The 16,130-nt window shown below is 35.5% G+C and overlaps 1 protein-coding gene across 1 annotated transcript in view; it reads left to right on the plus strand.

Moving 5' to 3' along the window:
• Positions 1-13,156, plus strand: part of DYNC2H1 (dynein cytoplasmic 2 heavy chain 1) — a 138,895-nt gene extending 125,739 nt beyond the window's left edge. Inside the window, exons 86-89 of the mRNA XM_042862562.1 lie at positions 4,341-4,450; positions 4,763-4,844; positions 8,886-9,002; positions 12,626-13,156. Coding sequence (XP_042718496.1) covers positions 4,341-4,450; positions 4,763-4,844; positions 8,886-9,002; positions 12,626-12,784 — 468 coding nt within the window. The 3' untranslated portion in view covers positions 12,785-13,156. The remainder of the gene's footprint in view (positions 1-4,340; positions 4,451-4,762; positions 4,845-8,885; positions 9,003-12,625) is intronic.
• Positions 13,157-16,130: the final 2,974 nt, after the last annotated feature.

The following is a 16,130-nucleotide window of genomic DNA, read 5'->3' on the forward strand; positions in this document are numbered from 1 at the left end:
ACCAGATACAGCAGAGTACCTTTGTGGTGGTCAACTGAATACTTCCTCTCCTATCAGTGTTTGTTACTCGCCATCATTTGCTGTCAGCCTTTTCTGTTCTTTTCTCTAGTAACTTCGAATGCCTCTGAAACTAGTGTAAAGACAGAACTGTACTACCTATGTTTTCTGGCTATGCATATTCATATCATACTGGATACAATTTTATGCCTATGCTCAAAAGTGAAACAATTTCTGTAGTGATTTAAATGATTTGTTATTTCAATAAAAGATTTCTTCTGGGATTGTAACAAGGGAAAAACATTATAGAAGAGAATATAATCAGGATGAATTAAAACCGGTGAAGGAAAAGTACTTGGTACATTGTAGAGGAGTTCTGTGATCAGCCTAAAATTGTATAAATGATAGCAGGAAAATCTGGCAGCCTCTTTATTCTTACCACTGTTCGATATGAGGTGCTCAGTTTGCTTTGGGATTATAAAAGATAAAGAAAGCTGCTTCTTCAGAACAGAATAGATGCTTCTTGGATGTTAAGATATATGAAAAAAAATATTTAAACCATCTGAGACTGTACTTTCAGATTTATTGTGGGAAAAAGATTGTTTCATTATACAAAATAGAAACTCACCTTATTAAAGCATTGAAATATTCTGCTAGGAATTGCTGTACAAAGTTTTTTGCATATCGCTGATTAGGTACTTACAAGCATCTAATGCTATGTTAATCTACCAGGGACCGTTCAAATTTAAATGTATAACTTTAACTAAGCAGTGAATATTCTGTGAAACACTCTGGAAATATTAAGTAATAAGGGTTAAAAAATATATATATTAAAAACCTTTTTGTATATGTATGTGATGTAAATGATTTTCAGGGTTAAAATCTTCAGACTGAGGATTCATTTAATTTTGTTTCACAGCTAAATGCTGTTTATCAATATTGCTGTGATTTCAACTTTCATATATATTTTCCCAGCAATCATTAACTGTCATAACTAACACAGGGAACTAAAGCTGTGCTGTTAATAATATGCTGGAAACTGTTCTTAGTGAATTTAGATCTTGGCTATTAGTTGTTTTGAAGATGTAAACCTAACCTTGTGTTGCAGCAAACACACCAAAGGCTGTGTGTAATGGTGGGAGTGAGGAGGTAGCTAGGAGAACACTGATCAGGCTGTTGACCTGACCCACAGGGGGATGATTAGCTAGACATTACACCATCTTAGTGCTTTTGGTAGTCCTGTCATTGTAATCCAGATGGCAAGTGACAAATGCATGGATTTTTTTGGCCTACCTGGAAAGAGAAAGGTTTCTAGTAAGCTAGTGGTGGAAGAAGTCACTTCAGACTGAAATGCTGCATGGCCATCTAAGATCAATAAGTCAAACAACTTTGCATCGTCTTGACAAATGAAGTCAATGTGTACTTTTATTGAAGTTAGGGTCGGAGTGGGAAATGAAGAATCACAGCTAATCTGTTGAAAGATTTCTCCTTTTCAAGAAACATCAGTCTTTCCACAGCTCAGCCTGAGGTTCCTCCTCTTCCAGACATGACCTTTCCTAGGCATCAAGGGCAGTGGTGGGGGAAGCACTAGTAACAAATGATCCATTTAGGAGTGTTGTCATTTGTTGAGACCGTAGCACTTGACTAACATGCTGTCATGTGATGATATAGGATGGAAAGAATAACTTCATTTTTTACACTTCTATTTTAAAATATATTTTATTATCATTTTTTATTGTGTTTTGCACTGTTTGGGGCTCATATAGAGTCCGTTTTCTTTGTAGTAGAAGCTGATACAGTGCTGTGTTTCAGATTTATGATGAAAACAATGGTAACACACCGGTCCCTTAGTTGTTGCTGAGCAGTGATTACTCAGAGTCAAGGACGTTTTTGCTTCTCATGCTGCCCTGCCAGTGAGTAGATGGGATGGGAAAAGAGCTGGGACAGCTGGCCCACACTGACCATACCATATCATATTGTGCTCCTCAACAAAAGCTGGAGGAAAGAATGGTCATTGGAGTTACATTCGTATATACAGTCAGAGTATACATTCATATATATTCAAACAACATTCAGAGTTGCAGTGTTTATTTTCTGAAGTAACTGTTAAGTGTGATGAGCCCTACTTTGCTAGAAATGACTGGACATCTGCCTACTGATGGGAAGTACTGAATGAATGCCTTACTTTGCTCTGCCTGCATAGGCAGCTTTTGCTTTACCTGTTAAAATGCCTTTCTCTCACTCAGCCCACTACTTTTCTCACTTTTACCCTTCTGATTCTCTTTTCTGTCTCACTTGGAAGGGGGAGAGTGAGGGGCTATGTGAGGTTGAGCTGCCTGCAGAAGTTAACCTGCAACGTTTAAATCTTCAATATTTAAATATATAAAACCTAAACGTTTATTAAGCAGTGCAAATGAGTTATGTCTTCTGCTTTATTTAGACCAATACAAGTAGCAATTACAAACTTTGCTTTTGTGATCTAATGAAAGTTTTTGCTATTGTGTTTCCTAATGCAATTTAATTATATGAGCTTAGAATTAATATCACCCACACTGATCTTTTAATTGGATGGAACAGAAGCATCTATGTTCCTGACGGTGGTTCTCTTTAGCAATTACATTAAAAGTTTATTTGATGACAGCAGTAGAATGATTACATTAGCTGCAAGTTGAGATGTTTGTGTCTACTTGTATTATACAAAACAATTTACAAAATCTGCCCTAACCTGATTGCAGATTTACTGCAAATATTGTTGTTATGCAAAGTCATTAAAAATTCAGGCAGACAAGGCACACAATAACTGTGTACATTTAGTTAATGAAAATGGGAAGTGAAAATCTCCTAACTAATTCATTATCATTTGGGTTGAGGGCTCATAGTCTGTGATGTGACAGACAAAAAAGGTCACTGATTCAGTTTTTGTGCATGGTGGAAGCATTATGGAGATGTATTTGACACGTTGATGAGGAAAACCGCCCCTCGACAGCAAAAAAAACACACAAAAAAAGAGATGTGATATTTAGTTGTCTGTGGATTTTTATTTTTTTTTTTCACTCTGAGATGTTTCTATGAAATTAGATGATCAGCATGACGAAAAATACACTAATGTACTTTTAAAATGAAGTACCGATGCCTGGTGGGTGCTTTATGTGAGTGAACTAATATTTTAAAATAATACTCATCAAGCTGAAATGTAATGATTTGTACTTTGTACGGAAATGTAATGATTTGTACTTTGGTATTTTTTTAGGCCATCTTCTTTTTTGCATTCACACAGGAGTGGACAGATAACATGCCCTTAATGCAAACTCAGAGACACCTTGCATGTTCTTTCACATGAGAGACAGGCATGTAGTTCACCCTGACGAGGAGACAATCATTAATGAATAGCGAGCTGTTGACATTCCTCCAACTTTCTGGATTTGCGAAATAATTTTAGATCTGTCTAAAATAAGAGTAGATCTTCAATGTCCCACTTGGTCTAAAAGACGGCTTCAAAAAAGAGTGTAGCAACCATTGCTTCTTCAGTTTTGAAATTAATAGATTAGTACGAGACTTTTGGGAATACAGAGTGCATCCTTGATAAGTGATAGAAAAAAGTAGGAGTTAGTTTTGCATGTTTCTTTACTTACTACACATGGTTTGTCAAGATTGGAAAGCAAGCTGCAATGTGCTTATCTCTTCTCTTGATGGCAGATAATGCATTGTGTCAATAGGAAGTTCCACGTATGCTGCTCATAGAGGTAGGCTTCACGTGAGAAAAAGTAGGTTGGGACAACAGAATAAATGAGTATAATTATTCCCTCCACTCCTATAATTTTTGTTCTCTCAGCTCTAAAAGAGGTCAGTTTTTAAATAAGAAATCAAAATTTCTGAATCAGAAATTCTGTGAATTTGTCTTAAACCTTACTTGAACAAAATTCAGTTATTTGTCTGAATTCAGCAAAGCAAAGGCTATGTTGCTAACCATTTTGACAAAGAAAACATGAAATTTCATTTTTGTGAAGATGGAGTAGGGTTTCAGAAGAGCATTAGGAATTTGGTATGAGCTTCATCCTACAAAGTGAGCTGCAGTATGCAAGGAGTGGAACAAAAGCTTGTTTGTTTAGATGAGTGAGTCACATTACACATAAACTGCTGGCTTGCTTGCTTTTAAATCGTGTTGACTTTCTGTTTGCCAGTGTGAAGTAATTGAAATTAATATTCAACTTTGAGATTGCAGTCTATTTATACAATCTTTGTTCATTAATTGTATGTATTGACAAATCCACATCAACTTAAAATGTTGAAAAATCAGACAGTAACTTTAGGATTCATTTTTCCTCTTTTTTTTCCTCTTTTAGAATTGGGTAGAAAAAGCAGAGAAGCAGAAACTACTGTCAGACACCCTGGACCTTTCAGAGCTATTTCATCCAGATGCATTTCTCAATGCCTTACGCCAGGAGACTGCAAGGTAAGTGAGAAATAGTCTTCCTATTTATGTGTGTTAATGTGCTATTATTCTCTGTTTGTAAAGATGAACCAACAAATCATGTCAGTTATCGTCAGGAGTCATCTCGTTTTTATTATTTGAGCTGAAGTAGAATAGTTACAAACTACTTGTTTGAATACTGATGTTAAAAAAAAAAAAAGATAAAATTAATAATGTGTTTTTCTTCAAGGTATGACTTACTGTGATAGGGTATGCATTGATTTACATTGTTTTAGAGTTTACATTTCTTTCATTGTTGTTATATGTCTCAAAGAATGTGCGTTTCCCTTGCAGAGTAATGAGCTGTTCAGTGGACAGCCTTAAATTTACAGCATCATGGAAAGGACGAATACAGGAAGGCAAACTCCAAGTTAAGGTACTGTGTTTAGAAGTATTTGTCTGTTCTTCTTGAGTTTCTGTGATAAAAAACGTTGTAGTTATCATAGAATTTTGCTGAGGTGTCCAGGTTACCTGTCCACAAACTTTCTGGAAGAGTGAACTATAAATATAGTGTTGGAAATAGAAATGCTGGTTAATTGTATAAAAGTGCAAAAAAACCTGCAGAGTGCTGATTTAAATTTCAAATTTCAAATTCTTCTTCTTCCATTACCTTAATCTGCCTCTTAGATAAAATAGAAGGTGCCGTTTCATTAGGTAATACCTAGCCATTGTCCAGAAGGTCATTAAAAGACTTGTGGCTTATAGAAAGAAGATACACGTATATAAGGCCATCTCTTAGAAACACTAACCTCAAAATGAGATATTTAGGATCTAAGTGAACTATAATAGGATTCGTTTTAGATATGACAAAGACACAACAATTTGTTAATAGATGCTTAGGGCTACAGCCAGCAGCTATAAACTCATTACTCATTGTCTAGGGAGCAAGACAGAGTACTCGAATATTTTAGTTTAGCTTCTTAATACTGCAGGTGGTAATGTGATTTTGACTGAATCTGAATCTTTTTGCATCTGTCTTATGCTTAAATTTGTAGAGAATTCATAAAACAAGTTCTGATTCCAGTGAATGTTGTTCCCATGATATTAATGTTCAATAAGCTGTGTTTAGCACAGAAAGCAGGTGGCAGGGCTCCTTCTTTAGTCTGATAATGCAGGCAGACACAAGACTGCAGGAAATAACAGTGTCCTAGGTCAGCTTCTGACACTATCCAAAATTACTAATAGAGAGTGGATGAGAATTTCATATTTCTGAAATATTAAGATACCAGGAAAAAAAAAAACGACCCTGTAATTATCTAACCTGACCTTTGTCCAGTATAGTCTTTTGAATTTTGTTAAATTAGCTCCTGTTGGCGATGGCAAATATCATTTAGGAAATTAATCAGTCTGGATATTCTAGTAAGAGTTGTTTGCCTCATTTGGTAAGAGGCAAATGGGAGTCTACAACTTAACAATAAATAAACCAAGGAACTTTCAGGGAGTTGTGTCCCTATGTTCTGTCTGTGAGCTTGCAAATCACAAGTTCTGATGTTCTAGATTCATCCAAGACTTCTAAGTCCAGGGAAACAAGCAAAAACTGTGTTGAACATTTCAGACGACTGGAAGTAATGGTAGACATCTGGGAGGAATTTTGTATGCCAAACCCAGTAAGAAGTGCTAGGACTACAGCTATGGAGGAATGGTCAGTCAGGCCAAGAAAATGCCTTAACATGGATGAATATCAAAGCTGATGTTGAATTATCAGTTTTAATTCAGACTGTAGTTTAGAGGCATGATGCAGAGTAGATCCTTCCATGTGATGAATATTTGATTTAGAATCAGCTGTATAAAATTTAACATCACTTGGTGTTGCTTTAACAAAAGGTACTGTAAATGCACATCTGTGCATCCTTTGATGTGCAAATACTTCTCTTATTTGCTGTGTGCACTGGTTGCTCGTCATACAAAATCAGGTATTCTTTGCTTTTGATACTGGAATCTCATTTTCCATTGTCGTGAAAAAGAATGAAAGTAAAGAAGAAACACTGTAAGGTAGTAAATGCTATGAGCTTGGATAGAGGCTAATATAAATAAAGAAAAAATGTGCTGCAAGAATATTGTATTCAAATGCATGACATCAACATTAATATCAAATGTGTGCTTTTTGTAATTGACTGAAATACTATTATAAGATTTTTTTTTTTTTAACACAGTATACCTGCATTGTGGAATATTAATAATTTAATGATGAAAGCCTGTGGTGGTAGTGAAGTGTATATGTATAATTAATTTCATGGGAAACTGGCATTAAATAGCAAGGAAAAATTAACTGTGGAGAATTTGAAAATTTGGAAACAGATACTTTGGACCTTGATGTCAGCACACTTGCAACAAATGTATTTTAAAGAGTCATCATCTGTATCGTGTAACAACAGTTCAATTTGAAAGTAAACCTAGTACAAATAGACATGAAATTGCAAATGCTTTCTCTTTGTAAGAACTGATGCTCCAGCCAATACTGTGACCTGAGTTGCAAAAGATACTACATGCGCTGTACAGATACAGTGAAATCCATGTAATATGTAATTCATAGTAGTTGTAATTTCTCTATAACATTTATCATAGAAAAGAGAACACAACCATGGGTGTACTTAGCCAACCAGTGTCTGAAAATGCATTGTTCCAGTAGTATATATTTTTCAGTGGCTATTAATATTGAATCAAAGTCAAAGTTTTGGTCTTCATCTTCAAAGGAGATCCTGTGATTGGTTGACATTTTCCAGTTCAGTTGATTTTATTTTACATAACTACAGTGTCAAAGGAACAACCAATATCAAAAGAAAAAACTTATGTGCTGTAGAAAGAGATTTTTCAATAGGTGACCCACTTTCATAGAACTGTCTTTTAGAGACATTCGGGTTGGGCGGACCTTTCAACATACAGCAGTAAATTTTAAAAGCTCTTTGTCAGACCAGTCTTTCCTCAATTACTGTTTCAAACACCCAACTCCATAACAAAACTGCCTGCAGAAAGAGCAGAAGGAAAAACAAGATATGAATCTTTCTAATACTTTTATGACAGGGATAAACAAGAGCTTTAAAGGCAGTCAGAAATGTGGTGGGGTGAAGTGCGTGTGATAGGGCCTGTGTGTATAGTGAAGTGAAGCCTTAAGTATCAAGGTTAACAGTGGGGAGCAGAAGGAAGTCTGTGGCAAAGCATCAGTGTGATCATTAATAAGCTTTGTTCCTTTTATGCCTTTTGTGGTATTTTCTTCATATATTTTATCTGTGCAAGTCAGATGAGGTGGTACTGGAATGTACATAAGTTATGGTTAAGAATCCATTAAGAATGGATTAGAAAATGGTAGTTCTCTTCATTTTTTGTCTGATGTTTTGGTTATGCAGTTACTCATCCAGTTTCCAGTAGCATTTTCCAACATTTCCTAGTTCCAGTACCACTTAGTGATTTTGTTTTTCATCAACCCCTGCCTCAATTTGTTATAGATAATACAGGGCTTCATATGATAGTAAAGCAGGTAGATGATTTTCACATTCTTCCATTAGACGTGTGCTCCAGTTTTAGAGTTCGCCTTATGAAAAGCTGTATGAAAGTTATTATGGAGTTAAATTATTTTATTACTAAAATTAAATTTACCACTTCAGCAGACCATACTGACTACTATTATCATTTTTACTGTCAAACCATTATTGTTTGAACTGGCAAAATCAGCAGATACTGAATTTTTCTTGTGGAAGAAGTACAAGGTAGATATCACTGTTGTTAAGTTATTCGGGACTTCAATTAAAAGAAATAATAAAAAATGTATGTTTCAGAGGCTGACAGTACTGGTTTATTAAAAGTAAGCACTTAATGTGTTGAATTTTAAAGCATTGTGAAGTTATTTATATAAATATGTATGTGGTTCTTTCTTATTTTTTCTAATCAGTACTTTAACTAAGAAATCTTGAGTTGTGTTAAGTATTTTCTCTCATATTATTGCAGTATAATTTATATTTGCCTATCCATAATCTGTGTAATTGTGAACTCAGTTCTTTGAAAGCTATGCTCAGACTTCCAGGCAGAAATATATGCTTATTTCAGGGATAGTTATTTTCATTTTCTTGACGTTGTAATAATTGTGGACTTGGCTGTTTCTATCATCTTTCCATTAATCTAATGCCAGACAACTGGAGTTTCCTAAGTGAAGACATTTACAGGTATTTTTCTCTAGCATTTTGAAAGTTGTGCATCCAAATCAAAGGAAGATGACACAGAAGTATGGCCCAAGTCGTGCTTTTAAATCCTGTTTGCTATTCTCACATATGGCATTGCAACAGTTAGCTTCCTGTTACTTAAAAACTTGGTGACAGTAAAAAGGATCGTTGTTTAACAAAGTCTAATATAATTATCTAATATAATTATTGCTAGCATTTCAAGTCTTTAACACACGTTTCGATATTGTGTATTTCCATGGCAGATCACTGGCTTGCTACTGGAAGGCTGCAGTTTTGATGGAAATAGACTTTCAGAAAATCTGCATGACTCTCCCAGCGTGTCATCTGTTCTCCCTTGTTACATGGCCTGGATTCCACAGGTACTAAATTATTAAAAGCTTTAAACTTTCAAGACCCATAATTTGCTTTTTTATCTATGTTGTAGCTCTTCAGTATGATGTTGCTGACTTGCTTTTTACTTCCTTTTTTTTTTTTTTTTATCTTTAATAGTAAAACATTATTGTGTGTAAAACAAAATAACTTATTTACCACCTATCACCTTGTGGATCTGTTCTTTTTTATTGTTTAAATTAAGACAAGGGCTTTATTTCAGTCATAATTTTTTTCTTCCCTTTTAAAGTAATGTAAGTATTTCCAAAAATGTATTTCCTAAGTGTGTACTTGAGTTTGGGAGTTCATTCCTAGAGCCTATTTTTCTTACATTTTAAACACTAAGTGAAAATGTAACAGCAATAAAAAGACAGATAACCTGGTGTTATCTGTAAGGAAAGAAAACCTTTCCCCAAAACTTGGGGAATTGTGTAAGATGAAGTAATTCAAACAGTAAAAACAGTTACTGCTTTCACTCTCCAATTATAATAGCAATGCCTGAAAAGTAAATGAAAAAGTTACACGGAACTTCTTCAAGGATATCTGGTATTACAAATTCATGCACTTACATGATAGGAAAGTTTTAGAAAGCTTGTAGAATTAATTGCATCTGAATTTACAGAACCATAGCGTAGCTGAGGCTGGATGGAACTCCTGTGTCCCTCTGGCCCATTTGCTGCCCCAGCAGGGACAACCAGAGCAGGGTGCCCAGGGCCACGTCCAGGTGCCTCTAAAAGCTGTCCAAGGAGGAGATTCCACAATGCAACTGCTATCTAACATTTAATTGCCCAGTATATTTCGTTATTTTAGCTTCTTCTCTGGTCTCAGTGAAAGGTAGGCACTTCAGGAAGTTCATCCCATCAGGTAGTAGCTAGGATGAATTTTGTTAGATAAGAAGATTGGGTTTGATTAGAAGAATGTTAAAGAACAAAGTTCACCGGACTCAAGCAGTTGACTTCTCAGTTAGAATTATTTAGTAATTATAATAAATTATGGTGATGATGAAGTTTATAATGTCTTGTGATAGATACTACCAAAGGAGCTCCACTGCTAACACAGTACTGTATCCCAAAATTTTTTTCGTTCTCAATGTTATTTCTAGCTCTGTAAACAAATCATTATGTTGTAGTACAGCATTGGAAGTATAATGGTCTAGATTTAGACAGACAAGTAGGTAACTAGCCAGCATCTGTATTACTGCTTCCAGCTTTGATGTGAAAGAAGATACTAGAAATTGGAAAAAAAAACCAACACCACCGAAATCTATTGATCAGTGATAGATATGTCCTTTCTTTGGTACTTTACAAATGTCTGTAGGCTTCAGAGAAAGAAACAGATTTCTAATTTGCTCAAAAGTTGGTACACGGAATAAATAAAAAATTTTCACACTTCTTGATATATGAGCTCAGTGATGGGAGGGAAAAAGCATCAATTTATTTTAAATGGTTCCACCAAATGTTTCTCTTTTGCACACTGAAGGTAAGGATTAGAAGTGAGCCCATCTTTTTTTTAAAAAAAGCATTTAGCTTCTTTTCAAGATAAAGCAGATGATTAAAGTTCTGAATGACAGTTTGTATTCTTTAAACTTCAAAGATATTCTGTGATGTCAGCAGCGCGATTTCTCTGTGCAAGCGTGCGATAGTTCAATAATCAGTGAATTAAAATGTTTCCAGTGTGTTCTGTACTTCAAATGAATAGGAAAGGAAAGTGTTTCTGACTTCCCTGCCCTTCAGCTGTTATACTTTAGGCTTCGCTGTCGAAATTGACCATGATCAAACACCATGTTTTCAAACAGAAGCCAAGGTAGATCTGAGATATTCGGCACTTTCCCTGATCTCATTATCTTCTCTGTAGGAGAATAGTGTGTGAAGTAGAATATTATGTAATAATTATTTGGGGTTGAATTTATGATCTTTTCCCCACACAAATACCGCGTATAAAATCTAGTGAAAAAAAAATCTGTATGTTTATAATGCAAATGCTTTAGGTCATTTCAACCAAAACAAATAAAATGTACTCTCTGCAGCATTTTCCTTTAACAGTGCTCAAAATTCTCAAAATGGAATGTTTTAAACTCTTAACTTAGTACCTACTAAATTGTGAAAGCACTTTCTGGTTCTAATTCATGGGATAATTCTAAACTGTAAAGGGTATTGCTGAAGGAGGTAGAAGTATGTGTGAGGCAGAGGAGACAAAGACAAACGGAATGTGTGTAAGGGAAGGTCATAAAGATTTGTGGTTCAAAAAGACTCTAACAGAATGATTTTAACCCTCAAATAATGTGATTCTGTGGGATCACATCAGTGGGATTGAGAACAGTGTGTGAACAGCTATTTCTACACAAAAAAAAAAAAAAAGGTGTACAAATAGGTCTGTGAAGGCAAATTTGCCTACTTTGGGCTTCCCATCTTTGGCTGTACTTGAAGAGCTTTGGTTGATGTTTTACTCTCAAATTTGCCGGCATTTTTGTCTTCCTCCAAGTGTCCAAGTGACGAATGTGTTCAGTATAATCCTCCTCAGATCAGCTGAGTTCTCTTTACAAACTTCTGAGTATTAAGTTCTTATATCTAACTCTTGCAGGGTTATCAGCAATCCCTTCTGCAGGGATTTAAACACTGGTGTTCAAAAGACAAGGGAACTTGATTTTCAAAAAGGAACAGCAAAATTCTTCAGAAATATCTTAACATGCAAGGCAGAGTGCTTCAAACAGTTATGTTTCTGTGTATGGTTCTTCTGCTTTTAGCTGTTTTCTAATGATGGAGCATTACTAACTTGCCTTAGATGTGATTTGCATTAGGAAAAAGCTTGTTTTTAAATTCATTTATCACACATAAGCTGCTGCTTTGTTGCTTGATTCTTGAAAACTTTTGACAGTGTCTTGTTGACAGTAAGGGAGATCTTGAGTGTGAAGAGAAACATACTTATTGTATCTTAAAAGAATCAAGTCCTGAATTACTTACAAGTATCTCATGTTGAAACCTGAATTACATGCTGTAGAAAGTCTAGTCAGTCTTTAAGCTCAGTTCTCTAAAATCATGCAGAGTTGCAATGACCTATGCAAAACCCTGGGAGGAAATTATGTCCAAGGTCCACACAAGGTCTCTATGGGACAGAAAAGGGGAGAGGAACTGCTGTTGTTCTTAAGAGCATATATACAGACTAAGAGGTAAAGCTGTGGCTCCAACCAGCATCCTTCCCAAAGGAGTGTTTACAGCATAGTAGCAGTCTTTCTAACAGCAGTACTGTTAATGCTGTCCAGTAGTAAAGTAAATGTACAAGAGAATCCAAAATTGTTGATGAACACAGACAAAATGTTCAAATTTGAATACTTAAATTTAACACAATAATTTTTTGTGAAGGCACTTAATGGAAACAACTTGTTTCCCAGAAGTGCCGAAGAAACCCAGATGCAACTATTGTCACTGTTAGTAGAAAGGAATTTATCCCACCTGCAGGTAACTCAGGAGCAGATTGCAGCTGGAGCAGCATTACCAGGGGAGCTGCAGGGCCCAGACTTTATCTTAGGATCCAGTTCTGCAAACCACATCTCTGGAAATTACCCTTTTCATGTGTTATGTTGTTTGAGTGATAACTAAGTGCTCTTTATTGACAGGATGCATGTGGTCCATATTCTCCTGAAGAATGCATATCTCTGCCAGTCTACACCAGCTTGGAGAGAGACCGTGTGGTGACAAATATCGATGTACCTTGTGGAGGAAACCAAGACCAGTGGATTCAATGTGGAGCTGCTTTATTTTTAAAGAATCAGTAATATAAGACTGCATTAAATTAACTGCTGAATTTCAGAACCGTTTAAACACTTCATTTGTTCCTTGTTAGAAGAGCCCTTCAGTTTAATAGCTCATATATTTTTAAAGCAATGGTGTATAGATACTTTTTTTTTCCTTTTTTTAAACTATCTAAAATTAATTCTAGTTCAGTGGAACTCCTGCCATATTCTGCTAAAATAGAGAGAAGTTAATGCAGCAATACTTAGCAAACTGTTACTTTGAGTTATTATTTTTCTAGACTGTAACACAATGTATTTCTTTCTTGGATTTTTCAGATTCTTTCTGTATCGCAATGTGCAGTTTTGCCCAGTGCAAGTCAATAAACATAAAATATAAATGCAAAGCCAGTGTTTTTTTTAACAGACTTTTTCATTATACTTTTTGAACTGTTACTATTCTTAAGTAACTCTTATGACTCTGAAATCACATTTATTTAGTAAAATAAAATGAAAAAACTTACCTGTTGTCATTGAGATTGAATGTTTTACTTGAACACAAAAGTCAAGATAAATGTTTTAGTCTGTTTTAATGTTGTTTTTCTTGAAATTCCTTTTTTTTTTTTAATTGGCAATAAATAGTAAGAGTATAAATAAATAGTTCATAAAGTTCATGTGGAGTTACAATCCAGTCAGACTGCCATCATGGTTGTTTTCTAGAAGTTAATGAAAAAAGCATTTTAGGAAACAGTACTGCATTCCTATTTGAATTGTATATAAATGCACAAGTTAGACAAACAATTCCTTAGGTCATCAAGAGAGGTTTTCACTCTGTTGCTAGGTGATTAACATAAGGATATAATTATGTTCTTCATTTCTGATGTGAATTATCTGGGGAGTTTTGCTTTTAGTTCAGGATAGTCAAGTTTGATTTCAGTGATCAATGATTTATCACAGGCTGCTATCATACCTTTGTTGTACCCTTCACTTGTTAACAAGGGGAATGGTTTTAATTGAGACAGGGGAGGTTTAGGTTAGATATTAGGAGGAAGTTTTTCACATGGAGGGTGGTGACACACTGGAACAGGTTGCCCAAGGAGGCTGTGGATGCCCCATGCCTGCAGGCATTCAAGGCCAGGATGGATGTGGCGCTGGGCAGCCTGGTCTGGTGGTTGGTGACCCTGCACATAGCAGGGGGTTGAAACTGGATGATCATTGTGGTCCTTTTCAACCCAGACCATTCTATGGTTCTATGATGATTCTATGATTAACAAAAGCCTAGAAAAAGCAGGAAGTCCAAACTGCAGTAGGAAAAATCTCAACATAAGAATGAAATGTGTATAATTTTTAGCAACAATTACAGACTGACATTGTGAAACACTTTTTAAAGACAATAGCATAAAGGCACTTTATTATTATTCATAGAAAAGAAAATGGTCATCTTGGCTTTGATACCTCTACTAATGTATTTTAATCTGAGGTAGCATTCAAATAGAACTGTATTTCACTTGCAGTATATTTTCATAGATGGTTTTGAAGGAGGGAGATGGAAGGTGGCAGAAAAGTTGGCTGCATCTCCAGGTTAGGTTCTGAAGAAAGTCTTTTCTCTGTTTCATTCTATTGTTCTCTTAAGCTTGATCTTTTTCCTCCTATTTGAAAAATTGTCAATTTTAATTCTGCTAATAAAAATAATTCTAAAATAATTTATTGCAAGAGCACATACATTTTAAAAATTGAATGCAGTTTAACAGCAAAAATTGCAGTTTTTCACATAGTTTCTTCCTTCAAACATTTTAATCCGATCTGATGAATAAAAATGTAGCAATTTAGAAAATGCTTGTGAAGAAAATTTTGGAAGAAAATAATGATTGTTCCAACAGAAGGTGTGTGTACCTACCCAGAAATCTCTGTCATATCAGTTTGTCATGGTAGAACATCACTACCAGAGGAAACAACTTTCACTGAGGGAAACGGTTCTTTCAGTTCTCTTACTTACCTGTAAAGATCTTGTTCTGGCCCTCTGGTTTGGATCCACCATGTTTCCTTTAAGCAGAGTGGATTTGAGGTTTCATATTTCCATAAGCTGAGGATGTATTTGCTCCTACTCGTTCCAGCTTCTCATTTTTTTGACAGATGATGACATACAGCTATTCAGATAACTAGCATACGGTTAAGATGGCTGGAAAAAATAGAAGTCAGTATTTTAACCTGTCTTGCACAGGGAATGGAGAGCAGAAATATAGTAGGTACTACACTTAGTATCCTACAACCATCTTACATGTTGTAGGAAACAAAATTTATTGTAATGAGATCTAGAAACACTGAGAGAAAAATGTTAGTATGAAATCGTGAGGATTTAGGTTTTTCTTTTATTTGCTTGTTCCTATTTTGCAGGTTTCACAGATGCATTCTACCCTGCCAGCTATAACAGCAATCTGACTTCAAGTGTCCTTATGTATATTTAGTCAGGAAGCCTTTACTGATACTATTAATATACAGATATTGACTTTGTGACATAAAGCAGAGAGATGAGAAGCTCCTACATACATAACACACAATCTTTTCTTGTATTTCAGGATCAGGAACTGATTGTATTTCTTGTCAGAAACTGGCTTGTATCCGAACACCTTAGAACAGCCATTTCATTTCCTGCTGTGTCGACAGGTATCCTCTGCGTGAGGTTTAGAACTGCAGAATGTTTCTCAGCTCACACCAAGAGTTTCCAGAGACAGCCATTGCTGCCTTTCTGCCAGAGAGCTTCTTGCTGTGAGCAGAAAGCACTGTTAAGTCTGCTTGATTCAATCTCCTTTTGACTGTTCTACCCCTTGTTTTAGAACCCTTCCGCATTACCCACACTGTCTCCATGCTTCTGCTCTGAGTCCTTCTCATTTACGTAAGTCTCAAGATAATCTGGCAGCTTGAAATCTAATACATTTTTAATGATATTACCATCACTAAACATTTAGATCTATGTGTTATCTGAATCATATGGCTACAGTACATTAAGCAGTAGGTTTGACTGATTCGTTAATCTTTCATTCTCAGGATTCTAACTAGAATCCTGATGTTTTGGAAGTCTCCCAAGTGACCCAAGGTGAAAAAAAGAGATTATTTATGTGTTTTTTGGTATTTATTGTCCACACACATCGTATGATATTTTCTACTTGATGTTGTAATGTAAATGAAAGATAATTCTGGTAGCTACTACTACAGTGTGAGGGGGATGGTAATTTTGTAATAGATAAACTGTAGAATGTTTATGACTGCCACAGTGCAGCTGTATTATACGTGTAGGCCAGTAGAAGTAGGAATCCAGTAACATCAGAAATAAAAGCATCAGAAATGCCTTCATGATCTCACCAGTGTTCCCACCAGCCTGCTCTGCTTTTCA

The sequence above is a fragment of the Lagopus leucura genome, unplaced genomic scaffold (assembly GCF_019238085.1).
Source record: "Lagopus leucura isolate 7727_CA_CO unplaced genomic scaffold, USGS_WTPT01 Super-Scaffold_702, whole genome shotgun sequence".
Classification (NCBI taxonomy): domain Eukaryota; kingdom Metazoa; phylum Chordata; class Aves; order Galliformes; family Phasianidae; genus Lagopus; species Lagopus leucura.